The 21,954-nt window shown below is 48.5% G+C and overlaps 10 protein-coding genes across 10 annotated transcripts; 6 read left to right on the forward strand and 4 right to left on the reverse strand.

Moving 5' to 3' along the window:
- Positions 1-582: 582 nt before the first annotated feature.
- On the reverse strand, positions 583-1,263 carry AtWU_08346 (cytochrome b5-like heme/steroid binding domain-containing protein; the record flags this gene model as incomplete). Its single annotated transcript, XM_035503454.1, has 2 exons — positions 583-1,100; positions 1,191-1,263. 2 exons carry the CDS (start codon positions 1,261-1,263, stop codon positions 583-585), a joined length of 591 nt encoding a protein of 196 aa, XP_035359347.1.
- Positions 1,264-2,195: 932 nt separating this feature from the next.
- AtWU_08347 (cytochrome P450) lies at positions 2,196-3,946 on the forward strand (the record flags this gene model as incomplete). The annotated part of the gene is made up of 3 exons (XM_035503455.1): positions 2,196-2,328; positions 2,390-3,223; positions 3,276-3,946. 3 exons carry the CDS (start codon positions 2,196-2,198, stop codon positions 3,944-3,946), a joined length of 1,638 nt encoding a protein of 545 aa, XP_035359348.1.
- Positions 3,947-4,652: 706 nt separating this feature from the next.
- Positions 4,653-6,109, forward strand: AtWU_08348 (fungal specific transcription factor domain-containing protein; the record flags this gene model as incomplete). Its single annotated transcript, XM_035503456.1, has 2 exons — positions 4,653-5,003; positions 5,066-6,109. The coding sequence occupies 2 exons, from the start codon at positions 4,653-4,655 to the stop codon at positions 6,107-6,109; spliced, it is 1,395 nt and encodes a 464-aa protein (XP_035359349.1).
- A 400-nt stretch (positions 6,110-6,509) lies between these two features.
- On the reverse strand, positions 6,510-7,138 carry arp1 (scytalone dehydratase arp1; the record flags this gene model as incomplete). Its single annotated transcript, XM_035503457.1, has 2 exons — positions 6,510-6,950; positions 7,040-7,138. The coding sequence occupies 2 exons, from the start codon at positions 7,136-7,138 to the stop codon at positions 6,510-6,512; spliced, it is 540 nt and encodes a 179-aa protein (XP_035359350.1).
- A 1,884-nt stretch (positions 7,139-9,022) lies between these two features.
- AtWU_08350 (scytalone dehydratase) lies at positions 9,023-9,349 on the reverse strand (the record flags this gene model as incomplete). Its single annotated transcript, XM_035503458.1, has 1 exon — positions 9,023-9,349. The coding sequence occupies one exon, from the start codon at positions 9,347-9,349 to the stop codon at positions 9,023-9,025; it is 327 nt and encodes a 108-aa protein (XP_035359351.1).
- A 2,024-nt stretch (positions 9,350-11,373) lies between these two features.
- On the forward strand, positions 11,374-13,983 carry AtWU_08351 (phosphoesterase family protein; the record flags this gene model as incomplete). Its single annotated transcript, XM_035503459.1, has 4 exons — positions 11,374-12,004; positions 12,058-12,913; positions 13,142-13,786; positions 13,839-13,983. The coding sequence occupies 4 exons, from the start codon at positions 11,374-11,376 to the stop codon at positions 13,981-13,983; spliced, it is 2,277 nt and encodes a 758-aa protein (XP_035359352.1).
- Positions 13,984-16,903: 2,920 nt separating this feature from the next.
- Positions 16,904-17,263, forward strand: AtWU_08352 (allergen Asp fl 1; the record flags this gene model as incomplete). Its single annotated transcript, XM_035503460.1, has 3 exons — positions 16,904-17,069; positions 17,122-17,174; positions 17,231-17,263. 3 exons carry the CDS (start codon positions 16,904-16,906, stop codon positions 17,261-17,263), a joined length of 252 nt encoding a protein of 83 aa, XP_035359353.1.
- Positions 17,264-17,740: 477 nt separating this feature from the next.
- Positions 17,741-18,619, reverse strand: AtWU_08353 (short-chain alcohol dehydrogenase like protein; the record flags this gene model as incomplete). The annotated part of the gene is made up of 1 exon (XM_035503461.1): positions 17,741-18,619. The coding sequence occupies one exon, from the start codon at positions 18,617-18,619 to the stop codon at positions 17,741-17,743; it is 879 nt and encodes a 292-aa protein (XP_035359354.1).
- A 424-nt stretch (positions 18,620-19,043) lies between these two features.
- AtWU_08354 (uncharacterized protein) lies at positions 19,044-19,988 on the forward strand (the record flags this gene model as incomplete). The annotated part of the gene is made up of 2 exons (XM_035503462.1): positions 19,044-19,378; positions 19,448-19,988. The coding sequence occupies 2 exons, from the start codon at positions 19,044-19,046 to the stop codon at positions 19,986-19,988; spliced, it is 876 nt and encodes a 291-aa protein (XP_035359355.1).
- Positions 19,989-20,406: 418 nt separating this feature from the next.
- On the forward strand, positions 20,407-21,838 carry AtWU_08355 (SDR family oxidoreductase; the record flags this gene model as incomplete). The annotated part of the gene is made up of 4 exons (XM_035503463.1): positions 20,407-20,707; positions 20,761-20,888; positions 20,949-21,125; positions 21,176-21,838. 4 exons carry the CDS (start codon positions 20,407-20,409, stop codon positions 21,836-21,838), a joined length of 1,269 nt encoding a protein of 422 aa, XP_035359356.1.
- Between the last annotated feature and the right edge of the window lie 116 nt (positions 21,839-21,954).

Raw genomic sequence — 21,954 nt, forward strand, 5'->3', positions numbered from 1 at the left:
TGTTTGATAAACTGGAGAGGTCTAGAGGAAGAAGAGCACACATGTTACGCGATTATAAAGTATCTAGAATCCCTAATTTTAGGAGCAGACAGCGTCAGCGCTGACGGAAAGTGTATAGTTAGTGAAATGTCGAGTGTATGCGTGACCTAATTTAGAGCCGCCTAGTAAAGCAGGTGCCCGGTTACCGATCACTGCTTGATAATCAGGGCCTCCGATCTGAGGATCGGCCGGCGGACCGGCAAGTGGATCGGCAAGTGCTCAGACCGTCTCCCGTCACACACCGTCTCCACTTGACAGATCACCGCAAACCGTGAAATCCACTAGTCGAAGCTCTTGAGATCGTCCTCGGGTGCAATGGCCGGTCATCACAAGAATTATTGAATGTTTATCATCTATCTAAGGATACAATCGATTTCTTACTCCAGACTATCCAGCGAGCTGCCAAGTCCTCCTGTATTCACATGCTTAAGGAATGTGTACGAAGATCCAAGACTGAAACAAAGCGTTTTAAAATGCTCAAATCCATTGCCTAGTTATCTATCTGTCGCCCAATGCCAGTCAAGTCTCATGCATCATTCCCGGCTAGAACCTCCGACTCGAGGGGATCACTTCTGGATATTTCCCGTACCCAAATTCGACATAAATTACTCTCGACACACAGTAGGTAAAGGTCCCAAGAGAAACCAGCAAAGCAATAACGGAGGAAAGCAACAATGTAGATGGCACATTGAGAGTAAAGAGTGGTATTCCAACTGGTGGGAAATGAATCCAAGTACTGCCAATATTGGCATGACGAATCACAAGCCGCAGGCACAAGGCCAAGAAGGCCGTACTAGGTACGGCCATTGCAAGGCGCGACGATACCTGAGAGGGCGTTGCTGCGGCATTGTTGTCAATTTGAAATAGAGCACTCTTTGTCTCTTGAGCATTTCTGTGTTGGTAATCTTTGACTCTGCCAACAGCAAGACTAGAGAGTGTATCTTGTGCCTCGTCGGAATGCCCCGCCTGAACAAAGTGCTCTGTCGCATCGGTGCCAATTACATCCAGCAAAAGGTCTTTCCCTCCGGGATGCTCATCCAAGTAGCTGCTCACATCGTAGACTGCATATTTGCACATTGATTATATTAGTATTCGATTTGCTCGCAAGGTTCTTGTGGAATGCGGGAATGAAGACACATGTTTACGCTTACCTTTTCCATGTATGATAATGAGTGGTCTTGCTGCACCCTGCTCCTTTACTTCGGCGGAGGAATAGGATCGCATGTTGAATCTGGTAGATATGAAATGCCTGTCGTATATCGCAGGTTGGCAGGTTGTAGACGTTATACAATGCGAGGGACGAGAGAACAGTATGATATGTTCTGGTCCTATCTGCCCCTTATCCCCTCTCGAGTCTACACCATACTTGATCTGTATGATATAGCACAACTGCCGTATATGTGAACCGAGTAAATATAACAAAGCTCATGGTGCCAGCTTGCATGCAGTAGCTGAAGCTAGCAAGGATCCTTCGCCCCGCTCACTAAAGGTCACGGGCGTCCCTTCCATGCAAGCCCAAGGGCTTTATACGACAATTCCCCATGACTTCTTCGGAGAGTTATTCAACGGCTCACTAATAACCTATTGTTATAGAGCCTGTCGAGCCTAGGTATGTTCGAAACTTTCATAGGGTGGTGTTTACACTCTGGCAGATTTCAGACATGGTTAGTGCTGAAAGCTGAACTGGTGTATTTGGTTTCAGATGGCTCTTATTAGTCTGACGCCCCTTAACAGTAAGTGCTAGGGCTAAAGGTCTTTATTTCTTTTATTAAGCTGACAATGTCGCGGCTTGGCGTCATCCGCTAAGGAAGGTCAGATTGTGCGAACTGATCCTTCGCCCTCCACATGTCAGCTACGATTCGACCGTACATTCCTGAGTCTAAAGTCCAACACACTCATCTTTCGCTTATCATAGGAATCGACATGGCCTCTACAGTAACCTGAAAGAATTGAATGCCGCCACTTTAGCCGATTCTGCCAGACAATTCTTCTGTTCTCATAATCCGCTCCGGGTCAAGATAAGCGATGGAGCATCATCGGGAATTGACCGATATTGCACACATATATACAGAATGGCTGCGACGAATAGTGTTTGATGGGAGTTCAAATCATCGATTGCTGAGCTCCCTGAATCCCCAGTCTTTGACAACTACGCAATGACAGAAAAGCAATTCTATCTTCGCGGACAATACGATTCGGCTGTATGCATGATCGAAGTGGGAAGCAAGCTTGACATACACGCCATACGAAAGAAGGTCGCATCCCAATTCGCAATTATAGAGCCAAAAGGTATGCAAATGACACTGCCCCCCAAGACAGTAATTGATGTCACTAATCAAGCTTTCTCAAGGGATTTCGTTTCATCTCGATGGGGAGGACCTCAGCTCCACGGAAGACATTCTCGCAGTAAATCAGCCAATAGGTATATTAGTGGATGGCGAAACCGTCCATGATGTTCCGGGACCCAAGGGGCTTCCATTACTCGGGAGTCACTTTGAGGTATACCCAGACCATATTGGCAATCATCAACGTCTTTTCGAACTTTACGGGCCGATCTTCCAGACAACAGTCATGGGTCGGGTAGTTTACCACACTAATGACCCAGTCCTAACTGCCCATGCGTTCGCCGAAACTGAGTTCTTCACTAAAGACATCAATCACGCGCATCCTTTATACGGGGTGAAAAGCGCGCACGCAGGAATCTTTCTCACCAATACGGCCACCAAGGAATGGAAAGAGGGACATAAGTTCATTGTACCCGCATTTAGTCCTAAGGCAATCGCAGCCTATACCCCACGCATGGAAGAGGCTGTACGGCATTCCTTTCCAATATTCGACGAGCTCGATCAGGCGAACCAAGCATGGAATGCGTACAGCTTCATGCTGAAACTATCGTCGCAGCTCGTGGGGGACCTCATCATTGGGGCTGATTTTAGGCACTTTGAAAGGGTTGATTCTCCCATTCATGATATCCCTAAGGCTATTGTCAAGCTTTTAGGGTTGAACAAGAAAGTCACATCATGGGGAGATTGGTATACATGGTTACCTTTCGGTGATCCAAAACGGCTGCGAGATACATGGCACTTAGTGGGGTCTCTGGTCGGGGAGTCTGTCAAGAAGGCTCCCATTGGGGAAGGGCATGTCTCCATCCAGGAGGCAGGCTTGAAAACTCAGAGTTTAGCAGGTATTAAAGCTTTACTAGAACTGCATACTATCTGTCTAATCAGCTCCCACAGACTACCTTGTCCGTGCTAGAGATAGCAAAGGCAACAAGTTGAGCGATGAAAGCCGAAACCCAGCGCTCATTGTGGCACTGACGGCAGGATTTGTAACGACGAGTTTTCTACTTTCCTGGCTGATCTACGGTCTGGTGACGTATCCAGGGGTCCAGGAAAAGCTCTTGCAAGAGTTAATCGAAAATAACATGACAGAGACTTCAGAAATGACTGGCGAATTTATAGGAAACCTATCCTATCTGGATAAGTTCGTCAAGGAAACCCAGCGACGTCATACTACATCTTTCCAACCCGCTAGAACGGCACGCAAAGATGTTATCCTTCCCGGAGGGTATCGAGTTCCCAAAGACAGCGTGATTATCTCAGAAATCCATCATCTTCACAACAATCCGGCCATATGGGACAATCCGACTCAATTTTCCACAGATAGATGGGATACCGAGAGAGTCAAGAATCGACACCGCGGAGCCTATATCCCATTTGCGATGGGACCTCGCATGTGCGTGGCGACAAACTTCGTTGCTCGCGAGGTGAAAGTCTTCATCGCCATGCTCGTGTACCGGTATGAATTCTTTAGAGAAGGCAATGATCCGATCGAATATGATTCCATGTTCCAAACCGTCAAGCCAAGCAGTCTCTATGTGCGGGCCCGGAGAAGGTCGCACGATTGAGTCCCGGGCTAGCACGCCTAGGGGGTTCTATTCATTCACTACATGTCTGTTAATTCTTACTTACAAATACAAGCAATGATTAATGTCGTACCATTTGTTTCACGTCATGCTTTCTGTCTTGTTATACCTCCAAGGACGGAGATGTATGATAGCCAAGTATGTCATGATCCTGATCTGTATGGTGCAATAAGAATCTAATATGAGGTTGCAGCAAATAGTGCTATCATAGCCATATTTTTAGGGCCGAGAGGCGATTTCATTGGGCCGATGAGACTGTGGATCATAATCGAAGAAGATTATAGGCGTTTGTCTTAGCGGGAATTGTATCTATCCGGAGCATCTGATTGATGGGGCAATTTAGCCTACTGTCCGTCCGAAACACATCCCGCGGCTCTAATTCCCAGGGTTTCCTAGGCATCAGCATGGAAGACCAGGAATGATCCACCACATCAGGGGTCCAGCTGTAAGAATATACTGAGCATGAGACGCATACAGTAAGCACTAAATCCTGCGACGTGGCAAAGATAAGGTGGTTGCGCTATTCCCCGTCTTGTGAATTTCCATTTCTCCCTACTGCAAGTATAAATGCCACCGCACCAACTCAACTCAGAGAAATAAACATCAGCGCACGGCGGATTTCGCGCCCATTTCCTCACCATTGAATCTGGACCCCACGCCGGCTTTTCCTATCGGTATAGGATTTAAAATGCTTCAATCTCTCTCGTGTCGCGAGTTTCAAGCCTGCGCTTTCACTTCCATCGCCTTTAAGGATCGAGAAGAGCTTCAGTCCAGTGGGGCACTACTACTCCCGAGCGAGGATTTACGCGGCCTTCTTCTGCAGTCATATCTGCGATGGGTACATCCCCTAGTCCCTGTTCTAGAGATACCAAATCTCTTTCAAAGGCTGCTAGAAAGTGATGACCGTCAATTCCCTCACCCACTTTTGTATCAAGCCGTGCTCTATGCGGGGAACTCATACGTGGATCCCCTGGAACTACAGGCAGCGGGTCACCCAAGCCGAGATACTATTGGGAGGGTTATACGCGAAAGGGCGAGAGTGAGTGCATGCGTGCATCCCCAGAAGTTCTCCTCTACAAGTAACATCATTGACCAGCGCAGATGTCATATAATCTCTCGGTCGAGCGCAATCCGATTGTCATGACCCAAGCACTCATCTTGCTGAGTATCCGGGAAAACCTTTCCGAAGCAAGTCTTTCAGAATCCCGATATTGGATTCGCCATGCTCTCTCTGTCGCGATCGGTGCAGGTCTACTGGATCCAACAGATGAGCCAGTTAATCAAAACACAGAGTACCTTTGCACGATCTCATCTTCGCTGCGTGAGCGACTAGTATGGTCTTTATACACCGCTGATCTCACAATTTCCCTGGCTCTGGATGCTCCATTCCAAATAAAACGACCACCTAGTCTCAATTGTCAGTTTGTTCCCGACGTGTTTTCAGTATTTGATCGAGCCATAATCAACGCTACCTTTTGTCCAACAAGCGAAGGCCCAGCAAGCGAGAGCATTTCAGAGCCACCATACCACGCCAAGCTATGTGGTATCCTCATCGAAAGGTCGAAACTTATCCGCTGCATGTACCGCCTTCTCTACACAGTCGACCTGGACCGTCGAACGCGTGTTGCACTGGACGATGGTATGAAGCCAGCCATTCTGCTATGGAAAATGCAGCACCTCGACCCAGCACTAGTCACGAGCGTCGAAGCAAGACTCAAACGGTGGCTGGAAAACCTACCTGCCTCTGTTCGCTACTCAGCTCAATGGACCTTGATCGAGCATTCACGACAATCTAAAGAGTTTACGCTGTGTGTCCATCGTGGCGCACTATACATACTATATCTGACATATCTACTGGCCCTCTACAATGGCAAGATGGCACGGACGCCGACATATTCTGAAAGTCTCGTCCGTCGTGCCCGCCAGGTGGCTGCCGAAATCGTGCAGACGTGGGCCGGCCTGGCGGAGACACAAGCGATCGAATTTCTACCGAGCTATTGTTTTCTCTCGTTGAACCTTGCTCGTGAAGTCTATACGCAGCATTCAGGGGGCTGCACCAACTCAGAGGATTGGTATGCGATGTGGGCTATTAGATCGTGTGACGCATTCCTGGCTCAGGGGTTCCATAGAACTGGGGACGTTTAGCATTGGCAAATTTTCAACATAATCTGTTGTTAACCACACAGATTATTTTCTGCATTTTCTTAAAAGGGATTGAGAATAACTTTGTATCATTATCGAGACAAAGTCCACCTTCGCAACTATAGCCTTCTTCAGGGTACAAAGTAACCGTTAGGGTTTCTTGTGCAAAGTGTATCCGACAGCCCACATCCCGAGATCCCCACAACCCGACAATATCCCAGTCCTCCGACAATCTCAGTCACATACAGCATCTCCAAAGAAATCAAGTAGCTTAATCAGTAGAAAGTAAGTGAGCTCTACATTCCAACAAGCTGTCAGATCTATCACCCCGTCCCAATAACACAGCACACCGCCATAACGGCGACCACGACCATCCCAGACCCCACCACCCTCCACCTCAAACCTAAACCCTCCCCTCACCCTTCTCCTCCGGCCGTCTAATCCTCTGAAAATCCCCCGTATGATACAAAACCTCCGGCTCAAGCACCTGAATTCGCCACTGCCCATCCACCTTGACATAAGTCTGCTGCATCCAGCTTCTCCCATCCGACGTCTCGTCAATCTTGCGCTTCACCGGATATGTCTCTTCCTGACCGTCAACCCACCGCCCATGGCTCGCAAGCTGCTGCCATTGTACAACGATCTTTTCCTCCGATGCGAACTTGAAGTATGGTGCTCCGAGGAGATGCTGCGTTGCTAGAGCTTTGTTCCCAAGATTCGTTGGGTTTAGCCAAGTCTCGACGAAGTGGTCGGCTTCGTAGGTCTCGCGGGTGACGTGGGGGAGGACTTTGTTGTAGTCGACTATCACGGAGGGGGCGAGGGCGGCGCGGAGGCGGGTTTTGTCCTAGAATTAGTGGATATAAGCCGTTGATACTGTACAGATAATGTTGCGTAATATTGGGCTGAGGATATATAGTAGAGGGTAGTGTATACCTTCCGATCATACCCATCGGCGAATGTGCGCGCACATTGGCAGACGGCGATGTAGTCCTGGAAGGTCAGGGAGGAGGGGATGTATATCTCGAATGTCATTTTCTCGATTGGAATAAAATGAGCTTGACCGTGGAAATTGCAGAGTTATGGGATTCTATTTTTTTTTTTTTTTTTTACTAAGGTGGCATGAGGGAGGCTTTTATTCGCATAAGATGAGCCGATGTTGTCCACGTCGGGCATTGAGGGGGGAAGAGGCGGGGCTTGCAGCTGAGCTCTGCCTTCCGTTAATCTGCATGTTTTCGTTCTATCAGTACTATCTTTATCGGGTACTACTGCGTCTATTGCTTTTAACAACCAACAAATGAGATGCAGACATATCGCCAACTCAATGCACAATAGTTTGTAATGTCTTCTACCCAGTGGCCTAGGAAGTCTCAATCAGCATAGCCCGCGTTAGTCGGCCGATCTTGACAATGATAGTTTAGCATTGTCAGATCAAGTACATAGCGCTAGCTCCCGGCAATAATAAGCTCTCCGTCCTGGCTCGTGTGGTATAGCGCACGGCTCGATCCGGCTACATCGGTGGATGGAGGGGGCCCGAGCACCAGGGTTCCTCCAACCAGAAGTCACTTTGTCATCCATATCGATCGTCTGCAACATGTAACTGCAGAAGAGACCTTGAATTCTGGATCAAATGTTTGAGAAAAGGTAATGAACAGAGAAAAGGAAAGAACGAACACTGGAGGAGAACGAACAGCCTTCAGTTTCGTCTTACGACTTTACAAATGTAGGCCATGTATACACAACATTACTCATGCTGAACCTCATCGAGCTCTACTATATCTATATGACAGTGTATAATACTCCAGATGAGGATGTGAAATGATGGGACGCGAGTAAGTATTAATTAAGAGACAATATAGTACATTAGTCTACTGTTAGTAATTGCTCTACAAAGCGAGGAATACGTGCTCGGTGTCGAAGAAGTCGACAAAGAACACTCGCCTAATCGGCACGATTGCATGCCGTTTTATCTACTATTTTAAGGATAGATACCTCTAATAGATATATGTGGCGACCACTGTAACCTTATCTGGTAATAGCAGAGCTGACACCCTTAGTCAACCCACACCACCTCGATACGGTCAACAACCCATTCTATACCGACCGGCTTAGTGACTCCTCATCCGCACAAACCAACTTTCCACCCCCCTAGCAACACACTGCTCCAATCCGAATCAGACCGCCTAAGGAGGGTGAAAGTAGCTCAAGTCTACTGCATTTTACTGCTGCAGATGGGAACTTAGGTACGTGGTATATCCACATCACTCATTGCATACTGATATCCTGGTTAGCGGATATCGTCTCATTCCTCCTACCTACCCTATTCAGCCTCTCCACCTCACAAGACAACTTCACGGATATCCTCAATCCTAGATACTACACCGGAAACACGGCGCTGACTTCGCCGCACCGAACACGCATCGCAGGTGCATGGGGTGCTTGTGGAGGCACAATGGGGATTGGATGATCCAGGATGCCGCGGATGGTGATGGAGATAACAGGGCTAAGGTAGAGCTTATTGGGATGAGCACAAGCAGCAGGATTCCTTGAAGGCTATGCTCACGGCCTCCTGTCAACCCTCCACGTTTCACACCATAGTCGTCACAACTTTTTACGGGTGTTTTCGCTCGGGCCTTATAATCCTCAGTCACTCAAAGGACGCCAGGTTTCCACACACAATCTTAGAATTGATTTTCATCTAGACGGTGTGTTTATATACAAACTTGGTAGATCATGAGGCCTTCTAGATACATCTGAGATTCTATATAGATGTACGATCGTTGGATTGAATTTGAAGGTGAATATCCACGAGGGAGCTTCAAGTCCATGTCCCGATCGCAACCCCTCCCGGGGATTGACTTTTTCTGTTCACGTTTCGTCTTTCATTGTCTTCATAGGTATGGAACAGCTATCAGGCCCTTACGTCCTGGTGGTAAACTGTCTGGCCTTCAGCTCGCTGAGGTCGGTACGCATCGCCTCCAACAACCGACACACATTGTCAAGGTGTGCGTTCAAGCCACTGATCTCCTGCTGTTGCAGGAGCAACAACTCCCGGCAAAGATCCAGCTCGGAGCGTTGATCGTTGTCAATAGACTCGACGGCCGTGACGATGCGCTCTTGGGACGAGTGTGAAGTGGGGATGAATTGCCGAACAATGTAACGCACTAGGATTTCTAGGTCAGGACGAAACGCCCCAACCCAAGTACCCAGCGTTCCCAATATAGAGATGATATCTGCAGAACCCATGATGTTGAAAGCTTGGACACGTACAGAAGTACTAGCTTAGAACGTTAACAATTGAGTTCCCTGAAGAAAGAAGAGGAAAGCTAAGAAGAACCTGGGAGGCTTCAGGAAGATGGTCGTTGGCCTTCGCTGTGAGTAGTTTCCATTCTGAGCAGGAACGAAGTTCTTTCCCAACTTGGGGATCTTTCATGGGACCAGAGAAGAGATTAGAAATGGAGCAATGAGTCTTCTAACATGACAAAGCGATTTAGCCTGGGTACTTGGCTAAAATAGATTTAGAGCTAGCGATGGAATAGATAGTACATAGATTGCGAGTAGCACCACATTGTCCAACGGTATCGTCTTCCTATCAAGTATGACCTGTTTCGCGGCGTAGGGTCACTCTCTTGATCAGAGCTTTCACGGAATAGTCGACGGACCTCCCCTGTGCTCGCCGTAGCTTCGACACGATCGTATATAGATTCTATCGTGTTAGTAAAAGTAGCCTTTTTCCATTTTGGATCTTCAATATCTGTCCCGGCTCCGAGGTCTAACCATTTAGTAATTGTCACTGCTGTCCCATCCTCCCCACAGGCTCGGAGGACGATCTGAAACTCCACACCACAATGCGAGCATCGCATAATCTCTGTGAGTGGTGCCTCCTTCCAGCAAAGGTTTCTTTGCCGATTTGCAGGTCGAATCTTATCCTGAATACTCCCGTGGCCCACTCTCAACCAGTTGCAAATAAACCAGTTGTGGAGTACTGAAAGAGCAACGTCAAGACCCCTGTCGGAGAAGACCTGTAGATCATGGATGAGAACCCACTGTTGTATTTGCAGGACTAGCGATGGTCTTTGACGAGCTCCAGCGGGTGTACAGACGCGTCCTTCCACTGATAATAAAGTCGTGCTTGCTGGTTGTTGAGGGTAATCAACCACCTCGGTGAAAGCCAAGGACTCCGCGTTGATCCCGTATCGGCCGCCGGAATGGTAATTTTGTAGGACAGCCACCAGGTGGCAGTGACGGAAGTCATAAAGGGTGGTCATACAGTGGACAGATAGTAGCCATCTAATCGACGGTTGTGAACATTTTCTGTGCCAAACTCCCAGGTCCGGGCACCGATGACGGAAACCCATGGAGCGTGCGGGATGGAGGACGTCAGTGATACGATGCAACTTGGCGCAGTAGTGGCAGCAGAACATTTTTGGGAGGTCTCGGGTCAGTCTTGTGAAGACTGAAAGTGTTAAGGGCTTGTCTTGGCGTGGCTTGAAGTCGTAAAAACTTGTTGTGAAAAGATCAAGTGTTCGGCTGCATAGGCAGAGGCAGATAATGTCAGCGGTTGTCAGGAGGTTACCGATGTGGACTAATAGTTCGCGAGGTAGCAGTTCCTGGATCTACGTAGGCGGAAACACAATTCATGGTCCCTGCACGTGGTCTATAGCCTAGGGCTCGCAATTTCGAAACCGCGCGAGAATTCAATATCCGGATATATCACTTGGAGACACAAATGCACAAATTAAGCTGTTTCCTTGGGGTCCCCTACCCGAAGAGTACATTCTCAACAAACAACTCTATTGTATATTCTGTTGATATTCTGAGGGTAGGCTAGTACTGAGATATATTCGCTACTCAACGGACTGCGATAGGTGAGAAAGTTAGGAAAAAGGCATGCGTCATAAGTGTATCTACTGATGGTGGAAGGTTATTATAGTGTTTACCAGAGATAGATAGGAAGGGGAGATAGCACCAAATGGCCTTTCCACTTCCAGCCTGTTCTCGCTACTTGTCACATCCGTCGGCAATTCCGAGGGTGTCAAGCTAAGATATGCTAAGCCACAGCCTCGCCAAGCCGACCCTGAGTGACCCACCCGGCTGAGCGAGGCTCAACCGCGCATCCTGGCCAAAGTTTATGCTCCAATGCACCAGACTCGATCTGGCAGTGAGCATGGTGGCCCTAGTAAATAAGAATAGACAGACCCTGCATGCTCATCCCCCATCTCACTTTTTTCTCCTGATGATGTAGTTGACTCTGCCAGTCACTTTACAAAATGGGGTCTGGTGACACTGCTCTACGAGGGGAATATATTCCGTTTCATACACTAAACGATGACGACAAGTCAGCCGATTATTCGCACAGAACGTCTCGTTCCTTATCCCGCAGCTTGAAGCATCTAATCCCCATTGTCTTAATTTACTGTTCCCTCCTCATCTTCTCATGGACCGTGACGTGCATCCTTACCCACCGGCCTCTCCTCTATCACCATTCAACGCCAACATGGGAAAGCGCGCGACAGCTAACCTGCGCGTCCCAGACGGTCCTGGGTGTCACCGACTCTGACGCGACTGCGACATTCTCCTGCAGCCAGAGAGAAGCGACAAAAGTAACTCTCACCGCAGCCGTCATCGCTGCTACACGCCGCTGGAGATTGGCCGCCCGGGTCGTTAACTCAGTCATGGCAGTGCTGACCATCCCGTTCTCTTCATTCATTGCCGCCCGTGCCGCCATAGTGTACGGCCAGGCCGCTGGACATAAACGGGCATTCAGCCTCCGGAAATTGCTAGCGGTAGCTGATCGAGGATGGTGGAATCCCTTCATCCTTGCCCGACTGTTCTCTGCTGGGGGTCGGCGGCGATTGGGCAGTCCGCTCCTGTATTATGCATTCCTCGTCTGCGCTCTAGGTAAGGAAGGGAGGTGATGGTGATGTGTAGAGGCTGCTGACCAACTCATATAGGTGGTCTAAATTGGCCGTTGCAGCAGCTGCTCGTGTCAGAGGTGACCATTTTGGTCGAGAGTCTACCCTCCAAGGTCACTCCGCTGGTTTCTGACGCCGACATCACCGGATTGTCTCAAGTGAAGTCCATCGAGACGGTTGGGGATACTAGGTCATTAATCAACTACGCTACTCAGTACGACTCTCAGCCAAATATCTGGCGGACACCCGATTCAGTCTGCAATTCATCTATGAGCTGGGCTTATTCTTGCGTGAGTAACTCGAACCAAGGAGGAATTGCTACGCAGTTCTATCCCCTCCGCGGTAACAGTTCATTTGTCTCTATCCCTGTCAACTCGGCTACAACGGGAATAATAAGCGATCATGCGTTTCGGTTCAATACGTCCGTTGCCTCGGAAGAGGTATCGGACGAGAGCTATCCCGACAGCTGCGGTGGACCAGGGTCTTTCTCCGCGTCGACGCTTACGAACCTGTCAAGTCTGGATGCTTCCTACAATGTCCCAAGCTCTGCAGATGGCATGATGGAGGTAAAGGTGTGCGCACTGGGAGATTCGCAGAACTTTCCTTGGAACCTCACCCGGAACCGCCAGGACATCTCCGAGGAAGTATACATTCACTTCAATTCAGTCGCCATGAGCTTCCTCACCAACGGATCCCGGATAGCCAGTTGGACACAGCGCATTCGTGCGAATACAACCGCGGGGTATTTCATGCTCCCTAACTATATGAACAACTACCAGACGGGTCCCTTGCTGGAGACGTTTGATCTTGCAACTAGCTTTGATCCAGAGAATATCATCGTTGACCAGGAGGAGAGTATGGATGTGCGAGCCTTAGATAACTCACATGTTCTAGGGTAAGAACTCACTTTCATTTTTCTATGAGAGGCGCTACCGCGACACAAGCCAGGCTGCCTCCATACCAGGCTTGTTTATGCCATACCGTGGCACATACTTTAAGAGACAAGGTTGTTCTCTTCAAGTGGCAAGGTGTGGCCTAAGCGAGGCCTAGTGTGGAGAAAGCCTGACTGGTGTGGTAGTAACGCTTCCCAGTTTCGTTGTGATAATCTTCTCACATGTTTTAGATATGGTTATCCCGACCCCACGCCTGTCAGCTCACCAGCTCTTGGGCCGTTGCTCACAGCCACCAAGGCCCTCTTCGGCCCGTCCACGTTCTTCGCCAATCGTGCTAACTCGACACCGACTCTACCGAACATCACTTCCTTGTCGTTGGACGAGTGCTCCGAGCCTATTCCGTTCACTTACCTGTCGAACACTAACACTGAGGATACTACCTCCTGGCGATACGCGACTCTCAAGCCCTGTGCATCAGACACCAACTCCACTTACTTCAACGACCTGGCTGCCTGGCTTGGTCAGCTCTTTGCAAACTACGACAATCCCCAGACAACGTCTGTCTTTACCCAGGGCGCCTTCTTTGCCAACAAGGCCAACCTGGGCCGCGCTTCAACTGAGCAGGCCTACCGCCGAATCCTCTTCAAGGATGACGGAACCTCTGTCGAGATCTTCGCGATACGACCGTGGGCAATCGCATTTCTGTCGACCATCATTGGCCTGCATCTTGTCGGATTGGTAATCATGGCCTTCTACGCGGGCTTGCATCCGACCTGGACGGAGTCATTTGATGCATTTGCGATGCTGAGAATCGGGGTGCAACTGGCGGAGCGAAAGGATGTGAGAGCTCAGATGCCGCTGCTAGGAAACGCGGAGTAAGTTACTTTCTGATTAGTGGGATTCCGCGACTAACATGAGTGGCTCTAGAACGGAAGACACTGCGATTCTGGACCGTACAGACGGAATTATAGGGGAGGATATCGATGCAGTGGAGACTGAGAATGTCGGTCGGCTGGTAGTGGGTGGACACGGACAAGTGGAAAAAGGCAAACGCTACCTCGTGTTCCAGTAAGGATGCTCAGCCGGGATGAATTCAAGCTCTCCCATCATTAGAAGCATATCTATCGCACCTTCGGAGATCCACTATGGGTGGCCTGATCGACAACAAAGCCGCGTGTCACTTTGGTTATTTGACACAGTCATGCGCGGCCCAGTTATCCATGCAACCATCTGGATGTCACCATGTCCCTCGTCCTTCCCAAGACCAACCGAGACAGGTACTCAGTGCCTTCATTCAAGCGATACAAAGCGATGAACCCGAAATCCCTCCATGGATTGCAACGCATGCAGCAAACTTCGACAGAGCTTTGAAAGAGCCTGTCTAGGCTGATCATCCAACTGCTGCCTGGGCAGTAAAATTTGATCACGCTAGGAAGGGATTAATACCGTGTACGCCTATGCTTGAACGGAAGAATCATGATATTAAAGGCCTTCCCAACCATCCCATAAAACAAGTCAATAGAACAAGATCTCCAATAATCCCCAAGCCACCGGATGCAATGCTCTCTCTAGGGACAAGCGAGGTCACAGCACCACCAATCAATTTGCATATAAGCCCCATATTCACTCAAGCCTTCCTAAATAAGAGGTATTATACCGAATCCCTCATTGACCAGCCTCTACAACTCCTCCACACTAGTGCTTACATCCTACCCCTCTCCGGCTGATCAATTCAATGCAAGGCGTCTCCCCTAGGCCCTTCTCTTCTGCAATCATCCAGAATCCTTCTCTCTAAATCCCTTCTCCGTTCCTCTTACTCCTCAGGATATTAAAACCATATAAGATCACCGATACCTTCTTCTTCGCGTTTTTAATATGTAAAAAAAAAAAAGAAAGAAAGCTAAAAAGAATACACTACCCCCCAAAAACGAAGAAAGAAGGGAAAGAAAAGGAACAGAAACGCGAAGAGAATGCTAGAAAGGGAAACGAAACCGAAACCGAGCAATGAAAAAAAGGTTCTGGCCCCCACGATCCAGCGCATCCTCACCATGCATGTTCTCCACCAGGCGCCGCAGCACGATCGGCCTTTTAGCTGGTCCTACTCCGTATCCGTGTCCGAGCTTCCGTTCTCCGTGCCAACTCATCCTGATCGGCAGAAGATGAGACAGCCTCTCAGCCCGTCCTAGCTTTGCCACAGCCACAATTGTTCTTCCTGAATTTATACTAGTGCATTATGAGATATCCCTCGCCGATGCTTATCTCACATCTGGGGATTCCCTTTATACTGCTTATATTTTAGATTATTTGTTTCCAAGGGTCCTCCTGCAAGACACCCAGCGCTTCTCCTAGAGGATGTATCATGGGCTTCTGCACGTCAGTATCTATATGAAATACCAAAGGCCGCTTTTAGTAAGCGTGGTGGCAATATGGTTGGGATATTCTCACTTCAGAAATAATTCGAATGCTGCGGATCGGTTCGGTCATATATTTGGGAACGCCTCTTGGGCCAGGTCCATTTCCTCCTAACGCAGCGATTTAGGAGTCAGTTGTGTCAAAAGAATGTCAGGGCCGTAGTACGTAAGCGGTACAACATGATTTTATGGCACATTCTCACCCGCTATCCAAAGCACGAGTATCCCTTGCATGATGCTGATAGTTACATCTGTCTGTTGCTTGAAAGAAGGGTAGAATGCGAATGTGGAATGCTATTAAGGAAAAAGTACCCGACGCCACCAGATTAAGGAAGTCATACGATGCTGAAGAAATAAAATTTGAGGGTTGAGATGCGAGGGGCTATGAGTAACTCTTCATAGACTCATAGGTGACACTCCAACGTGGAAATGATCAGAACCACCCAAGGAGAAAGTCAGTCAGACATTATACCAGAAGGTAGGAGGAAGGACATGCTTACGCAGAGTGGTAACGTAAGCAATCCCCTATCCGTATAGGATTATATTGTATGCGCTGCACACATGAACAGAACCAACGGCCTGCGCGTTGGTTAACAACAATCACATCTATAAACGAGCTAACATCACAAGCCTCAGAGATAAGGCATTAAGTATCCGCGCCATGAGCGGGCGTATCCTATCGCCCGTTGTAACCCTCTATGGCCTTCTGCAAGGGGTACGACGCACCCCGCTCTTCAACAGTGGGGTTGAACTGCAGCGAAGTTTGTTTATCTTGTTCTCGCATAATGCTTTTCCCCAAAGTCTTTTCGACATGACTCACACGGAGAGTATAGTGGGGTTGTGTATTTGGTAAGATTAGCGAACTGTCTATGGGCCGGTAGGAAAGGTTTTATGGAGCAGAACTGAATGATGAAGACTTGCCATATATGAATCCAGCCACATTATGAAATGTAAATCCTTACTACGTTATTCATCATTGCTGAAGATTTCCTATATTATTCTAGTCATTTTAATTCACGCTTGTTGTAGATCTTTGTCCTTTAGGTCCCCCCGCAACATAAGGGGGAATGAGCTAGTCGATTTTCGGCTGCATTAATTAAGATTCGGATGGTAGCACAGAGTAGGATTTGGAAATAGCAATTTGGGGGTCATTCTGCATGACGACACTTCAGAGCAATCTAGACCCTACTCCTAATCTCAAAATCCGCCGGCAGTGGGGTTGAAGAAGGGTCAGTTGAGAAGACACATTGCGAGACCCGACTCACTTGTGCGCTGCACCGAGCTAATTTGTTGCGCATTGTCCTCCACATGGCGCCTGCCCTGACAGTCTAGATGGTCTATGATACTACTACATCGATACGATGTCTCAAATATGCAAATACATCGACAAGACTAGGACGAACACCTGATATACCAGGCCAAGTGACATATCTACATTCGGACAATATTCAAGGTTGAAAGGGATATATAAACCATCAAAGACCGCGAACTCCATACTGTATTCATTCTATCATCCCAAGCAATTGCCTGCATCCTATACAATCTCACATTATTATCGGACAAAGCATCCAATCAGCCACAATGAACTTCTCACAGATTCTTGTCGTCCTTGCGACCATCGGTCTTGCCAGCGCTGTACCAGCCACTAGCGATGCCTCACAGTGCACTACATCCCAAGCCAACTCATGCTGCACTAGCTTGACTAACGGCATCTTGAATGTGAACGTGCTTCCCGGACTTTGCGTTCGTAAGTTATCACACTACTTTATTCACTGTCCGTCTTGCTAAGATTTTATCAGCGCTTGTTGGAAGTTGCAACAACCAGGCTGCCTGCTGCACCACTAATGGAATTGTGAGTAGAATTGCAAGACGGTTTATTGATAACACGTACTCATGCATTACCTCTAGGGTCTTCTCAACTGCCTGACCGTCCAGGTCTAGTCAAGACGATGACTAGATGCGTACAAATGTATCCGATTGGGTATGACCATCAAGTAACATGAGACCTACATTGAACGTGGTCGGAACTTTTTCCTGCTTTTTATTGCTTTGGAGGATCTTACGAGCACGATGCATCGTTGTATGGATACACTCTTTTGACACATAACTGGGCCCAGACCAATATCTGAATATAAGCTATATTCGTCAAATCACCATCCAAGAACGTCTACGTTCCGTTCATATGTAGATTTTCCAATGGGGCAAGATTTAGAATAACCTTCGGCCATAATATCACTGTCTTTCATGTGTGGCCAGTATCCACCTTTAACTCCTTGCTTACTAGGCACCCAGTGTTCGGACAGGGTGGTTCGGTGCGCATGAGACAGGGTGATATAAGGCTAAATAATAACCATACCTACTGAAAAAGACAGGTACCGACAGGAAAGCCTCTCCAATGATAGCACCTGATACTCAGGCTTATAATTTATCCCACTTCAATGATGACACGACCCCACCGTCCACTAGCATATCATTGCCCGTAATAAAAGACGACTCCGAACTAGCCAAGAATGCCACAGCATTCACAACATCCTGCGGTGTGCCCACGCGACCTACAGGGCTCATGGAAATAAATTTCCCAGCTGGACCATTGATCTCCTGTCTGCCGGCCTTTGTAGAAATTACTCCGGGGCTAACAGAATTTACTCTTCCCCCAACACGCCCCCAAATTTTCGCGGCAGCTTGGACACGAAGTATATTTCCGCGTTTCGAAAGACCATACGCCCGTGCAGGCCCATGGTGGTCGCTGGGATCAATGTTCAAAGCGGGATGGTCCAGCAATTGTTCCCAGGAGGCTGTAGCAAGGTGACGCTCGAGCTCCGATGGCAAGCCTGATCCCATGTGACCGGCCATACTGGCTATGCAGACCATGCTCGTTCCAGACTGCGCCACTTCCAAGAATGCCTCAATAGCGTTGGCGGTGCCAAGGAGGTCGACTTCAAGGATTTTTTGCGCACTGCCTGCGGATGGTGACAAGCCGGCTGTGTGGATAACTGCTTCGATAGGTCCTTGCGATGCAGCCGCCTGCGCAAAGCCGCTGACGGATGCATAGTCAGAAACATCCACCTGGAACGTTTCTACCATGTAACCGTCGTCTGTCAAGGTTTCCTGTGCGGCGGAGAGGACTTCATTGGAGAAATCGGCGATACATAGTCGACGGCCAGCACCGAGGCGCCGAGCGATGGCTAAGCCCATGCCTCCGCATCCGATAATGGCAATATTTTCGTGATCATAATTTTGGTTCTGTTTGAGTTTTGGGAAGGGGTATTCAGTGAAGGATAGTTCGAATGGAATCATGGGGTTTCAATATCTTTATGTGTTTGGGCTGGATGTGGGCTCAAGTCAGGATCTCCTAAGAAGATCTCATTTCTGCCGAGAACCCTGAATAGGCTGGCATGGTCTTTTGAATATGAATAGCCAACCGCTTCGGGGAAAAAGAGTGTGGACCCTGCATATTTGCAACTGGATTTCTTCAAAAGCGCATCTCTGGTGCCAATTGTCGATCCTTAATCCGAAGCCGAATACGAATAAGACATGTACCCCGAATTGGTAAAGTGCCCGAATACGAACCCGAGCCCCCTTTCATTTGACTTTATCCGCTGCTGCATAAGAGAACTGCATAAGTATCCTCCATCCGACATCTATCTGTCTGCACTTCCAAGATTTTTTCATCAAAATAATTCTCCCTCTTTTTGCCTTTGTTGCTTTGATCTTCACCAATATGATTGTATCCATTTCCAATGGCCAATCCTCGGTTGGGAAGGGACGTGATGTCCCTACAACACTAAACTATATATTCCCGCCTGGCCGTGAAGGATTAAAACCTATCGACGCCGATATACCCGAGGCTCAGCGGCGTTTCGCTAAACGCGAGGGTATCAACGATGTGAGAGACGTTGTAATCAAGGATATTCGTGGTAAAGAGCACGAATTCACCTTAGATGTTCAAGGCTTTCAATACGTTAAACATGAGATTGTGGGGGTTACAGATTGGCATGACGCCGCTCAGATAAAACAAATAATTCAGTCCGCTACAGAAGAGCTGGTCAAGCGACTGTAAGTGTTTCACCCACGCCAAAGGATAAGCCTACAAAATGGACTTAATATCTCTGACCATATTTGCAGAACCGGCGGATCCGAAGTCGTCGTATATCTCACTCGCACCAGATTTGAGGGTAACGAAGTCGGGAACCAAATGAGCACCCCGAACTCTCCTTCGCATGGTGTTCATTCAGACATGACGCGTGCATCTTGCCGGACTGTTCTAAAGGATGTCCTTACCGAAGATGAGATTGAGCGGCTTCTTAGCCATCCCTTTGTCGTTGTCAACGTCTGGAGACCCATCAAAACAGTTCAAAGAGATCCTCTTGCGGTGTGTGACTGGCGATCTGTTGACCCTGCCACAGACATCGTCCCAGATCGCAGAATCATTTCCGACCATGTAGTCGAGTTTGGCTTGCCTGTCTACAACGAGAAGCATGACTGGTATTATCTTAGCGAGCAGCAGCCGGATGAGCCGCTCATCTTTAAGCAGCTAGGCAGTGATGCTGCATCTAGCGTAACACTGCTTCACTCTGCATTTGTGGACCCTGAACATATCAATGGCCCTCCACGGGAGAGTATTGAGATGAAGTGCTTTGCGTTCTTCACTGAGAGGACTTCTTGAGGTGTTGTTAGTTTGAGTTCCTCTTGCCGGATAGTTTGTGCGCAATTATCAATGAGTTTCCGGGATATAGATTCCGTCCACAACTAGATGTGCCGACTTGGCAAATCAGAGACCACAGCATGCAACGAACACAATAAATCAATGTATACGATAGGTCCGTCTCAAATTCTAGATAATCGCCCGCCGAAACAATGCTGATATCTTAAATTCCAAGATGTGCAATCGAAATCTGCACTTCCCCTTGAACGACGTGCCATACACTTATGGCCCGGACAGGCTAAACCTATCTGGGATCCCGACCATCCGCGATCATTTTGGGTCCCCGACGCAACCTTCTATATAAGACTTTGATTTCTCTCCCCTGTATCCGAAGATCTACATACACAATCAATAAAAAGGGACTTTATAACCTTCCAGGATGCCACCAAAATCTCCCAACCATGCAATCGTCTACGGTGCATCAGGCTTAATCGGCTGGGCGCTAATAAACCAGCTTCTAAGCCCATATCCTGCCGCTGGGACATTTCAAAAGGTCACAGCTGTAACAAACAGACCCCTCGATGCTTCGGGGACATACTGGCCAGAGGCAGATCTTAATCGGCCCCAGCTGCAACTGGCTTCGGGTGTTGATCTTCGCAGCTGGGATAGGGTTAGACTGGTGAAGTGGTTGAGGGAGGTTGTTGAGAATAGTGAGGGCGTGACTCATGTCTATTACTTGGGTATAGTTATATCTCATCATGGTGGTTATGTGGAGTTTTCTGACAGTGAGTAGCCTTCGCCGCCATGGACGACGACTTGGAAGAAGTAGCGACAAATCGACGTATGCTGCAAAATGTCATTGATGCGCATAACTTGATCAGTCCGAAATTACAGTTCGTTGCTTTTGTCGGTGGAACCAGGGTGAGTACTTATCATCCATGCAGTTTGCAGAGAAATTACTCCTGACCAGACATTGGCCAGGGATACGGCATCTATTCCGCCGGCGGAACGTTCACTCCACCTCTGCGCGAAGAATTGGTGAACAGCCTTCCATCAGACTATGCCAAGACAGTGGTCTATCCAGCATATCGAGAGATCCTCCGTACATCCAGTAAAGGAAGGAAATGGACCTGGTGCGAAGTTTGTCCGGACGCAATTGTCAGTTCTTCATCTTCCCTTACGAATGGAACGACTAACCGTAATAACAGGTCGGGTTCACCCCAAATGGATCACAGTTCAGTTTGGCATTGCACTGGGCACAGTATCTATCTCTATATGCCTATAATCACGGCATTGGACCACATAACCAAGGGAAAGAGGAAGCCACCAAGGCTTCTGTGGAGGTCCCCTTCCCCGGATCCACGGCTGGTGCTACGTCATTATTCAGCCCCGTATCTAGCAGTCGACTGGCGCGCTTCATGATTTTCGCGTCGTTACATCCAGAGATGTGCGGGGATGGTCGGTTATTCAATGTCGCTGACCGGGCGACACCGTGTACATACGGATCGCTCTGGCCTCGGTTGGCGGAATGGTTTGGTCTCGTGAGTGTGCCACCTATTGAACCTGCTCCTGAGACGGAACATAATACGTTGAAAGTTGGGGAAGTCCCTGAGCGGGCTTCAAATCTCGCACCTGGGGAGTATATAACTAAATATCGGGACATCTTTACCAAAAATGGGTGTCCGAGAGCCGTTACTGGCGGGGTCGGAGTGGGGTATCGCCAGCTGGATAGTGTCGGGTATTGGTTGACTTTCGATCGGCAGTTGAGTGTAGAAAGGCTTCGGGACACTGGCTTTGAGGGTGATCAGGATCCGGTTGAGGGCTGGTTGGAGAGTTTTGCGATGTTTCGAAGAGCGGGGTTGATATTGTGATTATGTGCCGAGGATACATACATGGGGAGCTATGACCGCTACACCGGCCAGTCATAGATAATATCACACCCTATGTACTGCCTCAGGCTGGGACTATATCTTAAGTAGTAGGCAGT

Source organism: Aspergillus tubingensis (assembly GCF_013340325.1).
Source record: "Aspergillus tubingensis WU-2223L DNA, scaffold_9, whole genome shotgun sequence".
Lineage (NCBI taxonomy): Eukaryota > Fungi > Ascomycota > Eurotiomycetes > Eurotiales > Aspergillaceae > Aspergillus > Aspergillus tubingensis.